Source organism: Ochlerotatus camptorhynchus, unplaced genomic scaffold (genome assembly GCF_037179485.1).
Source record: "Ochlerotatus camptorhynchus isolate MF236.1 unplaced genomic scaffold, CSIRO-AGI_Acam_v1.1 ptg000234l, whole genome shotgun sequence".
Lineage (NCBI taxonomy): Eukaryota > Metazoa > Arthropoda > Insecta > Diptera > Culicidae > Ochlerotatus > Ochlerotatus camptorhynchus.
In genome coordinates, this window is record NW_027040724.1 from 266,918 (window position 1) to 288,621 (window position 21,704).

The window sequence follows — 21,704 nt, forward strand, 5'->3', positions numbered from 1 at the left end:
CATTATGATACGGTTGCTTTCCAAAGTCGATGACACATCGACCGAAAGAACTGATAATGAAGAACAATGATTGCTGCCGAGTAAACAGACGATCGCGTGACACACCTCGAGAGTGGCCTGTTCTGTCGACAGCCCATCTCAAAATTATGTAGTGTTTTTTTAAATTGTTTTCAAAATGGCGTCTTTGTCACTTTTCAGTAAATTGCAGCACGAAAACGTAATTTCTGATACAAATGACGTATAAAATAAAGTTGTTGAGAAAAATTTACACGGTGTTTTTTTTAGAAATTTTTAGTAAAAATTCCTAAAAAGTTTTAAAAGCTCATATATTTCAAAAAGAGTAGGGGAAATGGATGTAATGTCGACCTAAATGTCCCTAATATGGGCCCATTCATAAATTTCGACTAAATTTTCAATAGCGACCAAACATATCCATTAGTACCGTCCCAATGACGCGTTCATCTAGATAAAATTGAAAATAGCATATTTTTAGTGATGGGCCCAATCTTAGATCCATAGGCCAACATTAGAGCCATTTCCCCTATAATCAATTTTTATAATTTTCCTTTAAAAATAAATTCTTGACAAATGTGAATTTTTGGAATAGGGTAGAGAACTACTTCGGCCTAATCGCCCATTTTGGGCCTATCGAGCAGAAAACTTCAAATAATTCCATGGTTACAGAGTTAACATGTCAATTGTGCGTTTGGTACGATACTTTAGTTAATAAGCTACGGAACGAAGTCAATAAAAACGCGTGATATAAAGGTTTGCGCCCATTATTCCCAAAAACAAAAGAAGCGCTCCGACCGAATCAATTTTTATCTTCATCCGATAAGCCGAAGTGAATTCATTGGCGTTTCAATGGCGTTTCAATACGTTAGGTCGAGTTTAGAATTCGTAGGCCGAGTTTGGCGTCAAGAAGCAGTGTTAGACTTTTGACAATATCTCAACGATTGGTTTCTCTTTTTCAAATCTTACGGTACATACGGAAAGGTAAATAAATTTGGAAGCCATCAGTAATAATAACAGTCCATTGGTGCTAAACTGCGCTTGATTAAGAAATACTAAGTGCGGGTTGTGCTTAATAGGCCGGAAATGGGGTAGTTAACCCTATTATAATATTATTTTTTACTATTTGACCTGAAATTCTCCCTGTATATTAATGCAAAAATGGTAAATGCAAACCAAAAATGTGTTACATTGAATGTTATTTGTATCCTATCATCCTCCTCAGAGATCACTTCAACGAATTATATTAGTTGACCTTGCAGACGGTGCAATGATTCATAATTAATTTTTCTGACTAATGTACTCCACATATTTCCGTCTCAATTTTCTTGCATTGGATCGCATCTCGGTATATGTAATACTCCGTTCATGCGGTCTCCACTAACATCCTGCGATGATGAAGCCCTCATTATTGTAAGTTGAGGGCCGGCGTAAAGTCTCAGTTGGGGCGTAATAAAACCAATGAAAAAGAAAAGGAACATTGGCTCTACCATATATTTTTTTTAAAAAGCTTACCGACGACCACCTTATAGAATCTGTCCATCCGGTGAATCGTTAGAAATTCGATGCAATTTTTATACAAATCTGTAATAGAATATTACATGTCCCGGTTTGGCGAAAGTTCTCCTTTTCCCACATTGCTTTCGTTACACATCGCTCCAAAAGACCAGATCACTGTTTTGATGATGTGCTTCACACTGGCACATCTTGTGCCATGAACCTTCTTTCTGGTGGTTAGTCGCTTGCATTTGGATTTAGAAGGGTAAAACCAAGCGAAAATTGGAAATGGGATACTTTTTCCATTTCATGAAACCATCTTGCATTCAACATTCTCAAGCACAACGAAACCGAGAATGGATTCAGCGAAAGTGCATATTGTACAGGAAATTCAACTCTCCTAACTCCAAACACCACACTCCAGATTGTTGCACTGAGACGGGAGGATGAACTTTTAACAACGTAAGTTACTCAAGTACACCCACATCCCACATGGTGGTACGTTCAAGCTCTGTGTAATGGTGGTGTGTAACGCGTTCGGTAGTTCTGTTGCATGAAACAACAGAAACCATCCTGCATTTCTATAATCACGAATTCGCACATTTAAAAAAAAACTCGGGCGATGTAACTGAACAATAGCTCTATTACTTCTCGTTGCTATGGGGCAGATGAAAATGGACAATTGCATAAAATGGGAAAACTTTTTGCACCGCTCACGATAAGTGGATCATCGTAGCCGGGAATGGGATAGTGTGCAGTCGGTGAAATATGGTGCACGTTAAATGTTCTAACATTTTATTTTGCTACTGAACTCAATATGCTGAAGAGACCAACAGCTAAGAAGCTTAGAGTTGAAGAATACCAATATAATGGAAAGGTTATTGAACCGTTGTTTCCCCGAAAATCACTTTCAGTATGATCCTATAATTCCATATCCGAGCAGTGGGAATATGAGTTTGTGGGGTAAACATCATTTGCTTAGTATTTCGTGAAGAAAATTATATTCCTACATTACCTAGAATTTCATTTATGCTTTCTCAGCAAAGTAAGCGACAACGATTCACACCCACGACTGACTGCTCTTGATCATGAGAAACGAGATTAATAATTGTACCACAGCACGTACCTGACAAGCTTTCCATCATTCGTGACTGTGTTTCTTGTTTATTTTTTCTTCTTTCGAGTGGGTGTGAAAAGGGAAAAATTCGCTTGCATATTTCGCCTATCCCCATCATCACAATAGGGGAGAGTAGAGGAGCATGTGACGGTGCGGACTCCTTATATGTTGTGTCCCTTTGGGAAAGCAATCTCCAACAACAACCCACATCCACACGAAAATAAGCTACACAAAGGACCTCGGCAGCGAAAAAAAGCTTCCTATAACACCAGTTGCATAATTTATTACCGTAACATTATTATTATAAATGGGAAAAAGCTTATTGAGGACTTATTGTCTTTTTCCCTTTTAGGTGCGTCCTTGACTATGTATGTGTAGTTCTAGGCCTCTTTATGTGTGTACTCTATAGTAGCGAATGGCTTTCAAAGGTTTCAATTTTTTGCTTCGCTTCGGTCGGTGGTTTTTCTACAGCAAGATGCAGCTCGGCTACCTTGAAGGCGAAAAGAAACCATGAGCTTGTGAGGACACCGAAAAAATGTATATCCGGGCCAAACGTGTGTGTGTGCTGCGCAATCTTACACATTTTTCATCAAGCGAAAAGGCTTATGAATCATCTCCTCTATTCAATGTGACTAGGTTAGGCCTGGAGTACAACGGCGACGTCGATGGTAGTTACATGCAGGGTTGCCACATATACATATAATTCTGTATTTTGAATATTTGATTGATCATTTCTTGACCAAGAATGTGTACATACGGATATACAGATTTTTTCCTAAAATAAGGATTGCACATATTTTTCGAAAACAATTTTATGTCCAAGTTGATAAGAATTAGTTCTTCTGATTATTTTCGTGTTCTTTCTTCATATTCAATGTTCACTAGGTTAAACAGTTTAATTTTCGTAAACTAAAATTTCCTTCACAAACATATTTTTCTATGAAGTTTTAGGACATCAGTTGAATTTTTTCACAAAAAAAAAATAAATAAAATTTATACTTAAATGTGGCAACGCTGGTTACATGTGGTGTTTGGTGCCTCTATCCGTCGGTCGTAGTTGGTGCGGTTCTCCCGAGAATTGACATACACTCACATTTCGGAATGAGAGAAAATCCGCAGCTCCGACAACACCGCATCAGAAATTAATGTTCCTTTAATAGGACATTTCTGGGTAGGATTATGACCGCTTATGCGTCTAGGACGACGTCGAAGACGCTGGAGTGCGCATTGTTCAGAGAGGCTACTGGCTAACATGTCTGTACCTTTTGGGAGGCAATTTTCTCACGACAAATACGTGGCAATTTTACTCGGATCATGCCACGGGGAATGGGATTTGCTCTCCTTACAAAGAAGGGTGTACGCTTGAAAAATTGACGAACATTTTTGGATAAATAATTAACCCAATATGTAAAGAATCAACGCAGGAACTGCAATGTGGTCGTTAGAAGACTTTTCAAAAAAATTGTGTATACTTGGTCTTAGCAAATTTTATGAATAAAATAAATTCCCTATTAAATATTTCTGGAGTCGGTCATCTGATTTTGAAAAATTATCCTGTGACAGTGATCATTAAAACATACTTGAGAATTACAAAACAAGGTCAAATTTTACAGTGTATTATAAGAAAGGGAGGGGAAGTCTAATATCTGCTAAAAACCCTTACATAATTTGAGGATGACCCCTTGTTATATGGAAAAGTACCCATTTATCCAGAAAGTTCACATATCCACAATATGGGTTGAATTGTTTAACCAAAAACAAGCAACCATATAGGGTGGGATGGGATACATTGATTTTGTTTTTGACGTACGACTACGTCTTTCGGGAAGATGAGGGTACACTTTATGAAAACCGAAAAATGAAATTATGAAAGATTTTGAACGTTAATAACTTAGCTGCCCCTGGACCAATTTCAATAATTTTATCACCAATCGATCAGAAACTTTACTACGCATCGATTGCATTGCATTGATTTTTTAATTGAAACTATTGAAAAAGTGGTAAGTGTCAAGCATTGTCCAAAAGCTTCGAAATAACTAATAAATCCACCAATTACGTACATGCATGTGTTGCTTCCCCAACACAGTCATCAGAGAATGGTTCATAGATGAAATATGTCGAAGTGACATTCGGCTCCGATCTTTGGGAGTGAACGAATAGGGAGGATGCAATTGCGGAACATTTTCTTGCCAATTTAGAACCACACGCCTCCAACGACCACACAAAATGCTCTCCGTTTATTTTCCTTGGATTTGTTTTCCGTGCTGAGCACCAATGCTACCCACACCTGGACACTACCTATCGACCCATTAACACATGAACCGGGTACACAGCAAAAAAATAATTTTGATATCACGTCAAAGTGGATGCACTACAATCATGTCGAAAATATGGTGTAATATTACTTGCTAAAAAGGTGAAAATTATCATTAATACAATGCATGAACTGACATTACGCTGCTTTTACTGCATTTGTTTATTTATGTGGTCATAAAAATTACATGAAATTTTCGACATGATTGTAGTGCATCCACTATGATGTGATATCAAAATTATTTTTTTGCTGTGTATCAACGGCTTTACTTCCCTTCCGAAGGAAGTGATCAGAGATTTTATGCCTCAGAACTTCCTCTTTTCTGAAATGAGCTTGGTGGCCCTGAAAAGGGCCGTTTTGTTACGTTGGTGATAAGTTTTAACCTCCGAAACCGTACAGAGGGCGCCTCTGTCGCTTCAGAGCGTAGACGACATCCATGGCCGTGACGGTTTTGCGCTTGGCGTGTTCAGTGTAGGTGACGGCATCACGGATCATATTTTCTAGGAACACCTTCAGCCCCCTTCCAGCAAGCTTTGTCGATATTTGGAAATTACTGTAAAAGCTCTACGTAGATGTTGCCACTGCATGACAATGATAATGTTGATAGGCTACATAGCAAATTCATGAAAATGATCATTAATTCATAATTTTCATCAAACCTACAAAACATCCTTTCAATACATCTTTCGAATGGTGTTAGGAAAACTTCATTCAATCAGACTTCTTTGCATCTTTGAGTTTTACAGTTGGATTTTAATACAAAATATTCATTTTTTAATGAATGCTCATTTTCATGAATTTCTTGCGTAGCCTGTCAACATTATCATCATCATGCAGTGGCGACATCTGCGTAGAGCTTTTACGGCAATTTCCCAATATCGACAAAACTGCATCACCATGACTGTATATAGCCAATGGGAAGCGAGAAGATATAGTACTGGCAGAGTTGTCTATATAAGTTGTCTATATAAGAGGTTGCTAACTACGCTTTTGGCTTAGTTTCGATTCACCCGTTCAACGACAAACAACAAGCATCAATGACTGGTCGTGGCAAGGGCGGCAAAGGTCTTGGTAAAGGAGGCGCCAAGCGTTATCGGAAGTTCTGCGTGATAACATCCAGGGCCTGCTATCCGTCGTCTGACTCGACGTGGATATAATTTATATAGAGTAACCCATGATTCACCCATTCAATTTGTCAGTAAATACATCAAAATGATCCAAAAATCAAATAATTTGTTAGGGAAATAAATTATGTTCTATTTGCCGTCTTATCGGTGGGTTAAATTTATTCCGTTTCACTTTCATAAACTGAGAAATACTCATCGTATGCATTCTCCTGCTGCGCGACATCTTCGAAAACGTCCGAACCGTTAAATAATACAGAGTACAGAGAGTACAGACTAGAAAATCGAACAAAAATTTCGTAGTCCTAGGTCAACAATGCGGTCGTGTCTTGTACACCACCCTCCAACTTTTTTTTAATTGTGAGAACATTAATGCAGATCCATGAATTTCAAGAAAATTTTGTGAACTTAGATGAAGATCAGAGAACTTCACGACAGTTCCATTAACATCAAGAAAATTTCAGGAACTTCAAAAGAATTTCAAGAAACTTCGAATACTTCTCGTAAGGTCAAAGAGAATGTTCTTAGACCTTCAGGCTAGTTCTATTATTGTCTGGAAAATTATAGACACATGAGAGAAATTCAGAAAACTTCAGGAAAATTTTGAGAACTTCAGGACCGTTCGATTAACTTCAGAAAAAGTGTAGGAACTTTATAAATGTTCCAAGAATACAGTCCTAAAAATTTAAACGAAGTTATGAGCTCCTTAAGTATTAGAACTTAAAGAAAATTTTGAAAATTGGTGTCCATTAACGTTCCAATAGCATCTGAAAAATTGCGGAAAATTCTGAGAATTTCATGGAAATTTCATGAATTTAAATGAAGTTCCTGAAACTTAAACTGAAACATTCAGACCGACTCAAAATTGATTCGAGTCGACGCCATTTCGGCAAAAGTGGATTTACCCAAAAGTGAGTTGAGTTTTCGGGGCTTTCCCAGGAAAAACTCCTCGAATATGTGGAAAATCGATAGAGATGTCTCTCATTCTATTAGTAGGTATACGCCTAGACTGAGTAAAATTTTCGCGGATTTTCATCATATTCAAGAAGGTTTTCCTGGTTTACCACGGCTTTTGCCCGGAAAATTCAACTCGCTTTTGAGTAAATCCATTTTTGCTGAAATTGGGTTGACTCGATTTGAATGACCGTGTGTGATTTGAGGCCGTGCGCCAACTACAACAACTCAGCGACTAAATTTAATTGAATCAAGGCATTTTTTTTTGAAAAATCTGCAGTTACCCCAAATATGAGTAAATCTCGTATGGAAAGAAAATGCTGTGAGTAAATTGAATTCAGTCGCTGAGTTTTTGTTGTTGGCCGTGCAGCTCTCACCTTGTGCGAGTGGTGACCAGGCCTGAATATACTCATTGCAGCTAAAATGCTACTTTTCGAAATTATGTATCTATGAGATATTATAATAATAATTTGTGTATATAAGAAGCAAGTAGAGGAGGTAAAGTTTGTGTATGACATATAAAATCTGTCAATTTCGCTTCCAAAGTGTCACAATTAGCGATTAGCTATAACGAATAGTACTCGCTCATGATGATTACTCATTACAGCTAAAATAGCTGATTGTGACCCTATGAATACAAAATTGACTGGTTTTATGCATCTTACACAAACTTTATCTCTTCTTCTTGCATCTTACATATACAAAATATTACTATAATATCTCCTAGTTTCATAATTTCGAAAAGTAGTATTTTAGCTATAATGAGTATGTTCATGCCTGGTGGTGACAGGAAAAGCAAGAAGTAAACTAAAACTCAGCGAGAGAGAAAAACGAAAAAGAGCGAACTCATACCAGAGGGTGATTTGACAGCTCCGGATGACTGTTTTGTTCAATATGTTGAGCTCAGAGTTCATCCAGGGTGAGAGTAAGAGCGTGTGAAAGAAAGCATGAGTATTAAAGATACACCCAACCGGGGGATGTAAGATTCACTTACAATTATGTGGGATTCATCATCAGAGGATGTTAGTGGAGACCGCATGAACCGAGGATGCGATGTACCTAGCTGCGGTCCAATGCAAGAAAATTGGAAACCGAAAAATGTAGAGTGTATTAGTGAGGTAAATTAGTTAGTTATGTTGAAAAAAATAGGAAACAGACTGCCGACTGGACTCGAACCACGAACGAACGTTGCGATTACCAGTGCTTTCTCAACTGCTCTCTCCATGCTTCTGAATATGGATAGCCAAACATCAAGCGCTCATTTTCTCGCATACACGACTTGGTATGCTTTTTCTGCTGGAGAGATTCGAGACAAGTGTTTGCGTCGTTCTACAATGTTCTTCAATGTGCGTCGTTCTACAAGCTTACTGGTATAGTCAAAAGCGTAGATATAACACGAAATAAAAAAGACAACAAACCATTAAATCACCTGCATGGTCAATTTCTAACATTCGTTGCGATGTTCATGAACAGAGGATGATAGGAAACGGAACTAACATTCATCGTAATAGATTTTTGGTTTGCGTGTAGCTAACCTCACTTCCGTTTTATGCCCTCTAAGCGCGAGTCTCGGTGGGAAGATTTGTGTGAAGGGATTGTATGCTAAACTCAGGTCATTTTAGGCGCATGCATCGAAGCATGGAATTCTGCCCTTCCACCATCGTATAACCGCAGCAATTGCAACGAAAGTCGCTGCCTTTACCGCAATTACCTCTGGAAATGACAGGATCTTTCTCCTCGATGAGGGGAACAGACTCCTCCGCATGACTGCCAATTCGAAGGTCCCCCCAGTGGCCAAGGTCCACTGGTACGGAGACAAAAGTTGGCGCATATCTCTTCAAGGCTGGAGATAACTCTGCGGCGCTGAAGAGAACAATAGCCAAACTGCTAGGCTCGGACTACCCACATATACACAGACGGATCGCTTTCCCGAGCCAGGGTCGGAATTGGATTAGCCGGAATTTCAGCACCGATGAGTAGCAGCCTACCGCTACAATGCTCGGTTTTCTCCGCCGAAGCTGCGGCCATCTTTGTTGCCGTTACAACACCCTCAGACCGGCCCATACTGGTGCTATCCGATTCGTACAGCGTGATACAAGCCCTTACATCGGAGACCATGACTCACCCCTGGATACAGGGTATTGTGGAGGCCACACCTCCGAACACGGTGTTTTCCTGGATCCCTGGGCACTGCGGTATCCCAGGAAACAGCGAAGCCGACAGCCTGGCAGGGTCTGGACCAGCTGGCCCCCGTTACACCGACGAAGTGCCGCTACAGGACATAAAGCTATGGATAGTCAGCAAAATGTGGGAAGCCTGGGAAGCAGAGTGGTGCCAATCCCAATCCCTCTTCATCCGAAGAATCAAAGGAACGACGAGCAAGTGGACGGATATGTCGAAACTACGGGACCAGAAGGTGGTTTCTCGTCTTAGGACAGGCCATACAAGGATCTCACATAGTTTTGGTGGGACGCAGTTCCACAGAATATGCTACGTTTGCGGAACCACTGCATCGGTGGAACACATCCTATGCCTGTGTCCGCAATACCAACAACTACGGGAGCAGTACGCACTTCCCAACAGCATGCTTGGCATACACAGTTTTACACACCAACTGCTCATTTGTTAACAGCTTTTCACTAAGATGTTGAAATTAGGTTTTCTTTAAAGTAATTGATAGAGTAGGATCATAGTTTACTATAGACACGCCAAAAGTAGTTAAATCTTAACTTTTGAATCAACACTATTGAATTTTTAAACTAAAAGTACGAGATGTGTAGGAAGCATTTCTCACTTCATTTTGGCAATGCGAAAACAAACACAGCTGATTACTAGAACTAAAACCTACTATTTTTTACGTATTTATAACAAGCTTTAACTCTATTCTATTGAATACTTCAAAAAGAACTGAATTTCGTCTACTGTGTGCAAAGTTATTAGCAAATGAGCAGCTCGTGACCAAAAATGTGTATGCCAAGCATGCCCAACAGCAATAGAGACATACTGGGCGACGAACCTTCCACTTTAGTGACAGTTATTTATTTCCTCAAGGACGCTGGGTTATATAACAACATTTAGGTCCTTTTAACTTTCTTTTGGCTGACGGAACATCTCTACCGGACGAGGGGATTACCCCTCCTACGGTGGAGCTTCGATTTCTTTCAAAACCCTACCTAACTTTGATGTACCAGATTGTTTTTTTTTCTCGTTGCCTGTCTTTTTACTGGAATCGGTTTTAATTGCTTCTATTTGAGTACATGTGAATTGTAAGCCAACTACGTAACAAAATTTGCCGGCAGAACCCCCCTCTTGGGCCTCCCATTCTATAGAGATGAACTAGCCAACGGCTAAAAATCTCTCTAATAAAGTTTAAAAAATGTCATTTTTAAGGCTCGCTAAACTCATGTAACTTTTGGCATACAATTAAATCATAAAAGACGCAAAACTCAACTCTACCTTACGTTTTTTAGTTGTTCTGAAGAGAATCCTATGAAAAATCTTAGAAGAATTTCTAAAATATAATACTCTGAGGAAAGTTCCACAGGAGTTCTAAGGAGTGATTCTGGGAACTTATTATGAGAGGAAGGGATGTCCAAGGCAACACAGAGGATAATTCCAAAAGAAATTTCAGAAAATCTAAGGAGAATGTTAAAACAATCTTGAGTAGCATTTCAATGCCATTCTACGTGATTTGTACGGAAATTCTTAAATGATTTCAATAGTAATTTAAAAAAAAGCAAGATTCGTTAGGGAGTGGAAGCATAATGAAAAAGGCCATTTGCGCAGATTTTAAAGATTAACCACAAGCACTTATAAATTAACAATAAATTAATACAAATGAGCATGTAATTAATTTCGATTTTTTTTCCATCATTTCAGAACGACCCGTGTGGCGATAATTGGGGTGCTTAAGTGCATCAACGTGTCCATACAACTGCCGGCCGGATGAGCATTTCGTCGGACCAGCACCTATTGAATTCTTTACAGACTTACCGCTTTCGCCCTTCGGGGTGAAAAAAAAAATGAAATTTATAAATTTCGACCACAAAGAGGGTTTTTCCAAGGGACAGTACGATAATTAATGATCGTAATTTAATTTTCCACCAACGGCAGTAGTAGCTGAAACCGGCAAAAAGAATGCTGCTACAGTTGGGAAAATAGGGTACGCGAAAGAATTATCATGCCATAATAAATTATAGCAATTGATCGTAGCGAGATACGAACCCGAACGAATTCCACTGAACTCGCTTGGAGTTGTTGTATAGTTTGGAGAAAAAAAAACAATGATACAACACTCCCACCCGGATGGACAGTAGAAGGGCTGAGGAAAAAAGCTACAGTACTTCGCAGGATAAAAAGAGTACACACATCCGGTGCCTACCACGGTTACATACGGGAGCGGAATGTGTAAAAAATGGGTGTCGATACAACAGCGGGAAATAGCAGTTTGGCCGCTACATTTGCAGTAGGATGTGAATTGTGAAACAAGGATCAAGCAGCACCGGTCGGGGCCCACAATAGAGTGTTGGTCAAATAATAAACATACGTAGTAACGAGAGCACGACCGACACACACTCGACTCGGTTCCAACGTAGAATGGAGTGCACCCTTCTCGAACTGCAACTGCCTGTTAGTGAATGAAAACATATCAAATTGTTCGTGAAAACAGGAAAAATAGTGCGGTGAACGTGTTTTATTCGAATGCATATACCTATATGCAAGTGCATGTGGTCTGACCAGGGAGTGCATATACTGAACTAACATTCCGTAAAGAATCGATGCAATTGTTTCTGTGAGTGCAGTTCCAATTTACCAAAGAATGAAAAAAAAATTGAATGAATAAGCGGGTGGAAAAGTAATTTTAAATTTTAACTTGAATTTAATTGAATAACGATGAACGAGCGATCCGAGCGGGTATGTACATTCTTGCATTAGCTGCGTGTGACGCTTATTCGAGGAAAAAAAAAGAAAGTGGTAGTGAAAGAGTTCACCGAAAAAAAAAATCAATTTTCCATGCAATTTATTTTAAATTTGTGCGCTAAAGCGTAGCACAGTTGGAGCAGTTCTGGGCATACAGTGCAAGAAGAAAAAAAAGTTCAACTGAAACGAGAAATTGGCAGATATTGCATCAGACGGAGGAAACAGCAATAAAACAAAAACTTTCGTTTTTAATGCCAATTTGGAAAAATCGAAATAATCGAATCCGGAATCCTGCTGGTCAGCTCTACAAAACAGTCGTCAACGGTCACGGGGTAGTAGGGAGAAAACTTTCCCATCCAGTCAGCGTGTATAATTTATATCGTTGATGGTCGAACCAGCGAAACGATTTCAGTGTGCACCGGTTCCAGCAAATTGGATTTAAATGAAACAAATCGAACACGTGTCAGTGTAGAGGTGTCTCAAATATCGTGGTGAAGAAGTTGAACTAAATTGCTCGGGGTGTGGCGGTGCTGTAGGGTTATGGCACCGACTTCGTGTGGCCCTGGGAGGCCACCACCGCTGCCAGGTGGCGGCGGTAGCGGATGGCGACGACGGCGGCGATCAACGGCGAACCCGCTGATGCTGGTCCAATGCTGGACCCTTCTGCTGGTGGTGACGGGGATCCTGGCGATCGACCTGCATACCGTCAATGCCGAGAAAACAAAAGCCTGTAAGTAATTTGAATGTTTATCACTTTGAAGAATCGCATTTTGAGTCTGTTCCTAAGTAGGATAGTTTGTTATGAACAGGAACAACCGTCTGGACGTTGTCGCCGAGCACCACAAATCTTTTTTGATGTGTATAATGGGGCACCGTCCATTCTTATTGTACAGGTTTCAGAGCCTCCATTTTTTAAAGATCAATAACGACCACGTCCTTACAATCAACAGTTGGTAAGGATTTTTAGAGCGACTTTTATTGTTTTGGGGACCGTGTTTACCTCTACGTGAACGCACAGTTAGCCTAGTCAGTAAAGATACGGTATTACCAAGCTGCAGACGTCTGGTTCTATGACCGGTCTGGTCGAGGAATTATTTCGGGTTTTGAATTTTCTTGACTTCCCTGGCCATGGAGAGCATCATTATGCTATAATATACAAATTCACGCATGATGGTTGGCATGAAAAGCTCTCAATTAATAACATCTAAAACACTAAGTTGAGAATCGGAAAAACACTCGCGACAGAAGTGTAAACAGTCTAGAAGAAGAAGAATAAGTTTATCTCCCTGAGGACTGGAGATGAGATTTTGTTAGCTGGTTGGTTTCATCAGGATCAGGATGGATACTCGGTTAGGATGGCCCAAAATAACACTTTGTCACCAAACCTGGAGGCCTACTCTCCATATGGTTAAAGGTTATTAAGAAAAAAAAACTGATGAACATTTTAACCTAATAGACGATGACTAAAAGAAGGGAAAACTCCAATAGATTAATACAAAATTACTAATAAACCTGCTTGACTAGGAGACAAGTGGAAAGCAGCAATAGAAAATACTCAATACAAAGCAACAATGCTGAATTTTACTTGTAATGTACACATTGATCGCAAAAACACGTTTTTTTTTATTTCCACAGACGAGGGTTTCATTGTGATCGAGTGTACCCCATTAGGCATAAATACGTTAGGCATACGGACGTTAGGCATACGGACGTTAGGCATAATGGACGTTAGGCATAAAGTCATTAGGCATAATGGACGTTAGGCATAATATACGTTAAGCATAATGGACGTTAGGCATAAAATACCTTGCTGTTGTGCAACTCTAGAAACCTGCTTAACCTGTAAACCTGTAAACAATGCTTAAATTAGGCTTAGCGTTGAATAAAAAATGATACAAGTTAAACAAACATAGTTTATTTAATAAGCACAGTTTGGAATCCATTATTTATCATATCATAAGTGACGTATCTACATATTTACTTAGATCCATGATTAGTAGCGATAGTGGTTAAGTAATCTTACAATGAAAACTTAGCTTAGTTTTGAACTATATCTTGAAATCAATCGCATCTAGAAATAAAAAAATCACACATTTGTTGTAATATATTCTTACACACTTATTGCAAAAGTCAAAGAAAAAAAGGTTTTCCTCAAAGAACAGCTCATGAAATAAAGAATGGTGAATTCTGTGATTTTTCATTCAATAACAAAAAAACAGCCAAGGTTGAATAAAATATGATGCCAAAGAACAGCTCATGAAATCAAGAGTGGTTGATTCTGTGGTTTTTCATTCAATAACAAAAAAACATACCTGCTGCTTCCAGGATTTCCTGCCATACTTTTCGATACAACGATTCTGATTTTGTTGTCATCAGAATGAAAACTAGCGGAACCGTCTGCTTATGTGAGGGAGCGATACTTCCATGAACAGTGACGAGTTGCTGAAACAAACAAGGAACTGTGGCAAACGTACCATCTGTAACCCAATACTTTGCCTGTCCAAGACGTCGTTCATGAGTTCCAAAAATTAAGGCTCTTTCATTATTGTCACCGAAGTCAGCAATCAATAGACGGTCTCCATTATCATCCTTCTGGAATTTATCCGGTAGATTATGCCTAACGTCCATTATGCCTAACGTCCTTTATGTCCAACGTCCATTATGCCTATCGTACATTATGCCTAGCGTCCGTATGCCTAACGTACGTATGCCTAACGTCCGTATGCCTAACGACCGTATGCCTAACGTCGTGCATCCATTGTGATCATAACCAAGTGTATTCCTAATAAATATCTACGTTACATTTACATATTTTAAGATATTTTAACCAAATATATGTTTTGGCCAAATGTCATCCCACACAAGGTTTTACATTGGTCTAATTTGAATTTAATTTTAGTAAAATGAGAAACCAATTTCAATCAACCATTTTGATGACAGTCGTAAATATATAATTGATAAATATATTCACATGCATAAAATTGTGTTCCTTGCTAAAATGTGAATGTTGTCAGGAAGGTAACGAAAGTTTTTGATTTTTTGGCCCAATGTCACTCCACTTACGGTACTTCGAGATATTTAATTGGAACAATTAAATATCGACAATTAAGTATTAATTAGTCAAGGTTTTTTATTGCTCGAACATATATATTTTCTCTTGTTATTTTTGAGTTTCATTTCAAAGTTCGCGTAGGTAGGAAATGAAATTGTCAACTGATCGAATGAAGTCTTTTATTAGCTGTCCGTTTAACAAAATAATTGCTCTATCACCGTCAAGATAAATATAAACCGTAAGTCTTGAATATTTCATTTAAAAATCATCTTCAATTATTCATGTTTAGTATAAATTCTGAGTAATTTGTGAACATAACAAAACACCGACCTAGATTTGGTGAAACATTATTTTCATTTGAAATGAAAATTAACCTTTGCGTCTCTGACGTATTTTGCTGTCCTAAATGTAGTTAATTTGGTTCTAGTTTTCTTTTTTTTACCGATTCAAAACAAACATCCTGCACATAATCGAGAAATTACCAGAGCTTTATAAATCACATTTGTTGGTCACGTTGCGGTTGTGTATTTACACTGATATTCCCACACGGTCTGTCCAGTGGTGAGACAATTTCATGATATTTTTTTTTTATTTCTAATATGAACCTAGCACTTTTCGTTGTCAAATCATAACCGAATCGTATATATGTGACTTTGTTGATCATGTACGACTTATTACTATGTATACCGGAAATTATAGGTGTTTCGAATCGTCCAGGACATCAGTTGATTTGTTCTACTAGACCAAGACTGCAATAATGTCTGTAGTATCGAAAAATGTCCAATCAAATTCAATGTGTCTATGTGGATCATGCATGATCTATTTCCGAGTAATCCAGATGTTCAAGGTTCTTCACATCGTTCTGGAGTTCAGATAATTTGATCTACTAGATCAACCGAGATTGGGACAATGTCTTTAGTATCGAAATATTTCCAGACAGATGCACAGTGTCTATGTGGATCATGCATGAACTATTGTCATGTATACCAGATGTTTTAAGTTCTTCAAATCGTTCTGGAGTTCAGATGATTTATCTTACTAGATCAACCATGACTGGGATAAAGTCTGTAGTATTGAAATATGTCCAAACAGATTCATAGTGTATATATGGATAATGTTTAATTATTTCCACGTATACCAGATGATCTAGGTTCTCCAAATCGTCCTGCAGTTCAGATGATTTGTTTTACTAGATCAACAAAGACTAGGATAATATCTGTAGTATCGAAATATCGGCATACAATTTGGCATACACGGAAATAGGTTGGCATGACCCACATAGACACTGCAAACTGCAGATATTGAATTAGTCGTGGGTGATCTATCAGAAAAATAATCTGATCTCCAGAATGATTTCAGAACCTATAACATCTTGAATACGTAGCAATAGGTCGGGTACAATCCACATAGACGCATTGAATCTGTTTGGACATATATCGATACTACAGACATTATTGCAGTCTTGGATGATATAGTAGAACAAATCAACTGATCTCTAGGACGATTTGGTGAACCTAGAATATGCGGCATACATGGCAATTACTCGCATACATACGATTCGTTTATGATTTGACAACGACAAATGCTATGTTCATATTGGAAAAAAAGGAAAATTTCTCACATTGGACAGACCTCAGGGAATTTCCGTTTAAATCCGGTGTGACTTATGGAATTGAGATCATTTCTTGATTATTTGCAGGGTGTTTGGTTTGAATCGGTAAAAAAATGAGAGCCAAATGAACAACAAAATTGATGACAGCACATCAGTGCCTTCGCGATTTTCGTGACATCATTTAATAATTCCGCGATTTTCGCGACTGAATGTTCAAATCCGCGACAAATCGCGAAATCCGCGCCTTTTGTAATAGCCTTGACAATGGCTTACGAGTTAAGGAGATACAATGGATTTTATGACAATTGTAGTTGTACAACAGTTTATGAAAAAATATAAAAAATACGACCCACACTAGCATTACTGTCCCGAAATTAACAAACAAAATGCCAATGCAAATAATTTAATTCCAGTGGACACTACGCACGCATTTAAACACTTGTAGCACTGCCACAACAAACGAGCATTTTCGCACCGTTTAAATCTATCGTTTTCGCTGTTTGACATAATGATGGTGCGATAAATTAGCAACCATGGAGCGCACCAATGATTAACAGTTCGATTTTCAGCAATACAGCTGAACGGAAATTCAATCTTGATACACAATAATAATAATTGCTCACTGTCTGTGCACAGAGAGCACTTGGCTTCGTGTCGGTTTGATTATTTTAAATTACATAAATTTTGATTATTTATATGTGGCAAAAGGCTCCGGCATCCATCCAACACCCAACAGTGCCATGCTGCATTGTGCTGTATCAAGAGGATGTGGGGGGGATGGAAGGCGTAGAAATCCACATCAAACATTGTGGAGGATATTTATAACCCAGCTCGTTAATTGAATCCCATTGCGATGCACATAATTAAAACGTAATAAATCGCACCAATTTGCGGCGACGAAATCACCGAGCTAAAGTTCGTGAATATTTGATATTTCGTTTCACACGCACTCACACATGATTCGACTCTTATTTTTTAGTCGCCAAAACGAGGCGGTAGAAGTGGGTTGGTTTTTTTTGTGGGTTCGGTCTTCCGTTTATGGGGAGGACGCATGGTCGTTTGTTCGTCCGTTCGTCAATATTTGCTTTGCTACACAGCAATTCGGGCTATTAAGATTGTGTCGATAGGATATCTTTTTCCAAAGCAAATATGATTAATTAACTTTCATGGTCCGAAATGTGTGTATGTGTGTGAACGAACAAGCTTTGGCAATCAATTTTGATCAATATTGATGGAAGATGTTTGTCGTATACGCAAACGCATCCTCGCATCAGTCAACGGAATCTGTCACTTTTTGTACCGTTTGATTTGAGATGGGTGCATCTGCGGGATGAAAGAAATCCCAGAAGCCTCCAAATACTCCAATGGCAAACCAGCAAATGGAAACCACTATTATCTAATTTATATGCAAATGAAAAGCTTAGACCGAGATTATAAGAAATCCTTGATGATCTTTCATGTATATTTCTCTTTCCTCGACGGGTGTTTAGTATGGCCTTCGTACTCCTGGAACGCTGCACCTGCCTACAATCATATATGCAGTGGCGTAGCTAGGTACCTCCGATTATCTAAACTGACACACCAACTACGATCCTGACTGTCCCAACCGAGACTAAATAGTAAAGCGCTCAAACCACATCACATTCATAAAGATGAAACGTTCGCCACAAATTTCCATCCGTTTGAATGCCGGGTACCTACTGGTGATTCTAAATTCAGAACTGGTAAGCATGAGTGCACACGTACACATACTCTCCTACACATTCCGACTGATTCCGCAAGGAGTGATTTCGAAAAACCCGGCCGGACTCAGCCAGCAGTCCCACCTGGCAGGCTGCCGTCGTCAAAATCGTGCTGTTGAATGTCACCCAAACCATGAAGACTCTTCTCGGACGGATCGGTTCAGTACCTACATTCACTATACATGCTGAGAAAGGATAAAGACAGTGGCAGCATAGCACCTGTGACAGTCGGTCGACCGCCCGAACACAGCTACCGTCGCACTACGGGGATTCAGGTGGCCAATATGAAGAAGACAGACTTTCACCGATTCAAAATATCAAAGTAGATATTATAGCTAAGGTAACCTTAAGATATTTCTGCCTAGCAAGCAAAAATACAAGTTATCAAAGTTAAAAAAAAAACTGAGAAATAATAGGAAAAAAAACCTATTTTCCAACTACCACTTTCTGTATCTTATTCACCCTAATAAAAGTTGCAGTACATATATTTTTCGCTTGAAACCACAGCTTTCCGATAGTGTGCACGTTTATGTAAATTTACATGAGAATGAACGTAAAAATTGTTGATTTTGTTTTCACAAAAAGATTCGAAAATAAAGAGTTTCTCTTAAGTTCTTCTAAACTATTTATGAGAGAATGAAGTCGTTGGTGCAACATTGAGAGGTGGTTTCAGGTGGACTAACTTACGCTATCATATTTATAGATAGAAAATCTATTCCATTAGAAATATAATATCAATCAGAACAAAATAAAATCGGTTCAAGTGGCAAACATATTTTTGGCCACCTGTTTGTATGGGACCTTCCCATGGTGCGTCATCGTATGTATAGAAGATGGAAAAGCTCCCGCCTGACTGCTCGCTCGTATACACTCTCGAGAGAAGTCTTTTGGTGCTTTCTTCCCGTTCCGGACGATGCCAACGACGGCTGGTGGATCTACATCCAAAGTAGAATTATAATTGCACCGGGCTAGGTCCTGTACCGTACCTGCCATATCTGTCATTCGGACGAATGACTTTCGCACGATTCAGTTTTGGAGTAGCATAGAATACGCAATTGATGATGGAGAATCTCAATTTACCTTGAAATCTCGTTGATCATAGCGTTTCGATCCGGCTAAATCACATGTGTTCTGAATGGTTCCCGAAGCACATTTTGGGGCTCAGGTGCGGGTGCTGTTATGTTTCATATAGTTGCTTTGGTTGTGCATATAAATGGAACATTTTTAGACTATTCTGATGAAGTAGAGAAAAACAGTGATGGAAATTGTTTCTAAGAATACATCTCAAGTAGATTCAAGGAATAAATTTCATACGGACGGATCTGTTGAGCTTCAAATTTTCGAAACTATTAGCCTGCGTAATAATCGTGTAATACGCGCCGCGGTGTAATATGATCTTCATTTCAAAGCGTTTTGCCGGTTCTCAATTTAGTGTTATAGATGTACTTTTTCACAGTTATTAATTGAGACCTTTCCATGCCAACCAAATGAATTTGTATATTGTGTGGCAAGCATATGTTGCACTATGCCTAGGGGTGTCAAAAAAATGTCCAACCCGGAAGATATCCTCGACCGGACCGGGAATCGAACCCGTCACTTCCGGCTTGGTAATACCGTGTCTTTACCAACTATGTTATCTGGATAGCTTAGGATGTCCCAAAATAAATTGTATCCAGGGTTTCAATAAATTTAAAGGTGCGTCATTTTTTGCTTAAAGCTTTGCAGTATTTCATGGCAAAATATTAAGGTTTTTGTGAATGTACGTTGCTGAAACCCACACTTGATGTTTGCATGAAATTTTCAGGGAACGTTATTTCACTCTATTTCTTCACCAAACTCAAATGCCCGAGCTTTCTTCTTAATTCCACCCATAAGGTTTTGTACAACGACATTTTTTTCTGCTTTCAACAATGATTTCAACATTTCCTGCTCCTTAGTGAAAACTTTAGGATGCTTACGGAGTTCGTGCTTCATAATAGCTCAGTATCTCTCGAACGGCCGCAATGAGGTGTGTTTGGGGGATTGAGATCCTTCGGTACGACATTGACCCCATTCGTCTTGTACCACTCCAGAACGTCCTAAGAGTAGTGACAAGAGGCTAAATCAGGCCAAAAAAATGTAGGAACGTTGTGTGATTTGAGAAACGGAAGCACATCCATATCTTGACCAATGAAATACGTTTAAACAGTTTTTACCAGTATCACCTATATAAATTCAGAAGCTATTTAAATGATAGAATCAAAATGTACTATCATCAAGATTTTTCCCCGATTTTCTTGGTCAAGATTTTTCTCGGTTTTCCTGAATGAAGCCCTGTGTTTATGAAAATATTTTGCTTTTTTGAGGGATTTTTGATAAAACTACCAAAAATGGTTTTTTAATCTTTTATTTAGCGTCGGTATATTTTCCGCAATCGAGTGCCAATCACCATCGAGCGTCGATTGCCTGTTGGTGATTATAATCACCGACGGCAATCGAGTACCAGGGAAGCGACTGCCACACCTGAAACTTACAGATCTCATCAACACATTGGCCAGGACCATAGATTTTTTTTTTAGCATTAGAAAAATTCCAATGACCTCGGCTGGAATTGAACCCATACACACTGGGATGTGAAAGCAATCACGCTTGCCACTCAACCAACGGATCGTCCTACGGAAAAGGTTTAATCCATACCCAAAATGTGTTTGTAAAAAGTTGTCCCGAAAGAGTCAATGCCTCAAAGCTGACCATTGAACGTAACCCAGTGAGGTTGACCCAATAGATATTAGGAGTCTTTAGTCTCCTGGTTTATACTGCAAGAAATCTGGAATTCACTCAAGACTCAAAATTTATCCGGCTTCGTCTAATACATTTTTTTTAAGTTAACCCATGCAACCTCTTGAGTTAGTGGCGGTGCAGTGGTAAGCGTGATTGCCTCTCACCCCAGCAGGCCTGGGTTCAATCCCAGTTGGCGCCGCCGGGATGTTCTGAGGCATATAACATCTCTGATCACGTCTTCCTTCGGAAGGGAAGTAAAGCCGTTGGTCCCCGGTTCATGAGTTGATGGGTCGATAGGTAGGGTTCCGGTGTGGGAGCTGCCTCCCTGGCGTCGGTAGCATTGGTGCTCAGCACGGAAAACAAATCAAGGAAAAAAAAAACCTCTTGAGTTATCTGAAGTTGATATCTGAATCAGGAGTCGATCCATGAAACACCTGTAATAGAATTATAAGGCCAATAAATTGACTCTTAACACTTCTAGTCTGTATGGCATCAGGGAACGATTAGTATTCTTTTAGACTTAGCCCGTTAGGCCCAGTTAACCTACAATGAGTAAGAATTCCACGGAACGTTAGAATTTCATAAGAAATACTTATGAAA

General features: G+C 39.0%; 1 protein-coding gene across 1 annotated transcript in view; it reads left to right on the forward strand.

Annotated features, from left to right (window-relative positions):
- The window catches only part of loaf (lost and found), a 256,473-nt gene that overhangs the window by 44,810 nt on the left and 189,959 nt on the right, over nucleotides 1-21,704 (forward strand). The window contains exon 2 of the mRNA XM_065225787.1: nucleotides 10,898-12,668. Within this exon, the coding sequence (XP_065081859.1) occupies nucleotides 12,479-12,668 (190 nt within the window). The 5' untranslated portion in view covers nucleotides 10,898-12,478. The remainder of the gene's footprint in view (nucleotides 1-10,897; nucleotides 12,669-21,704) is intronic.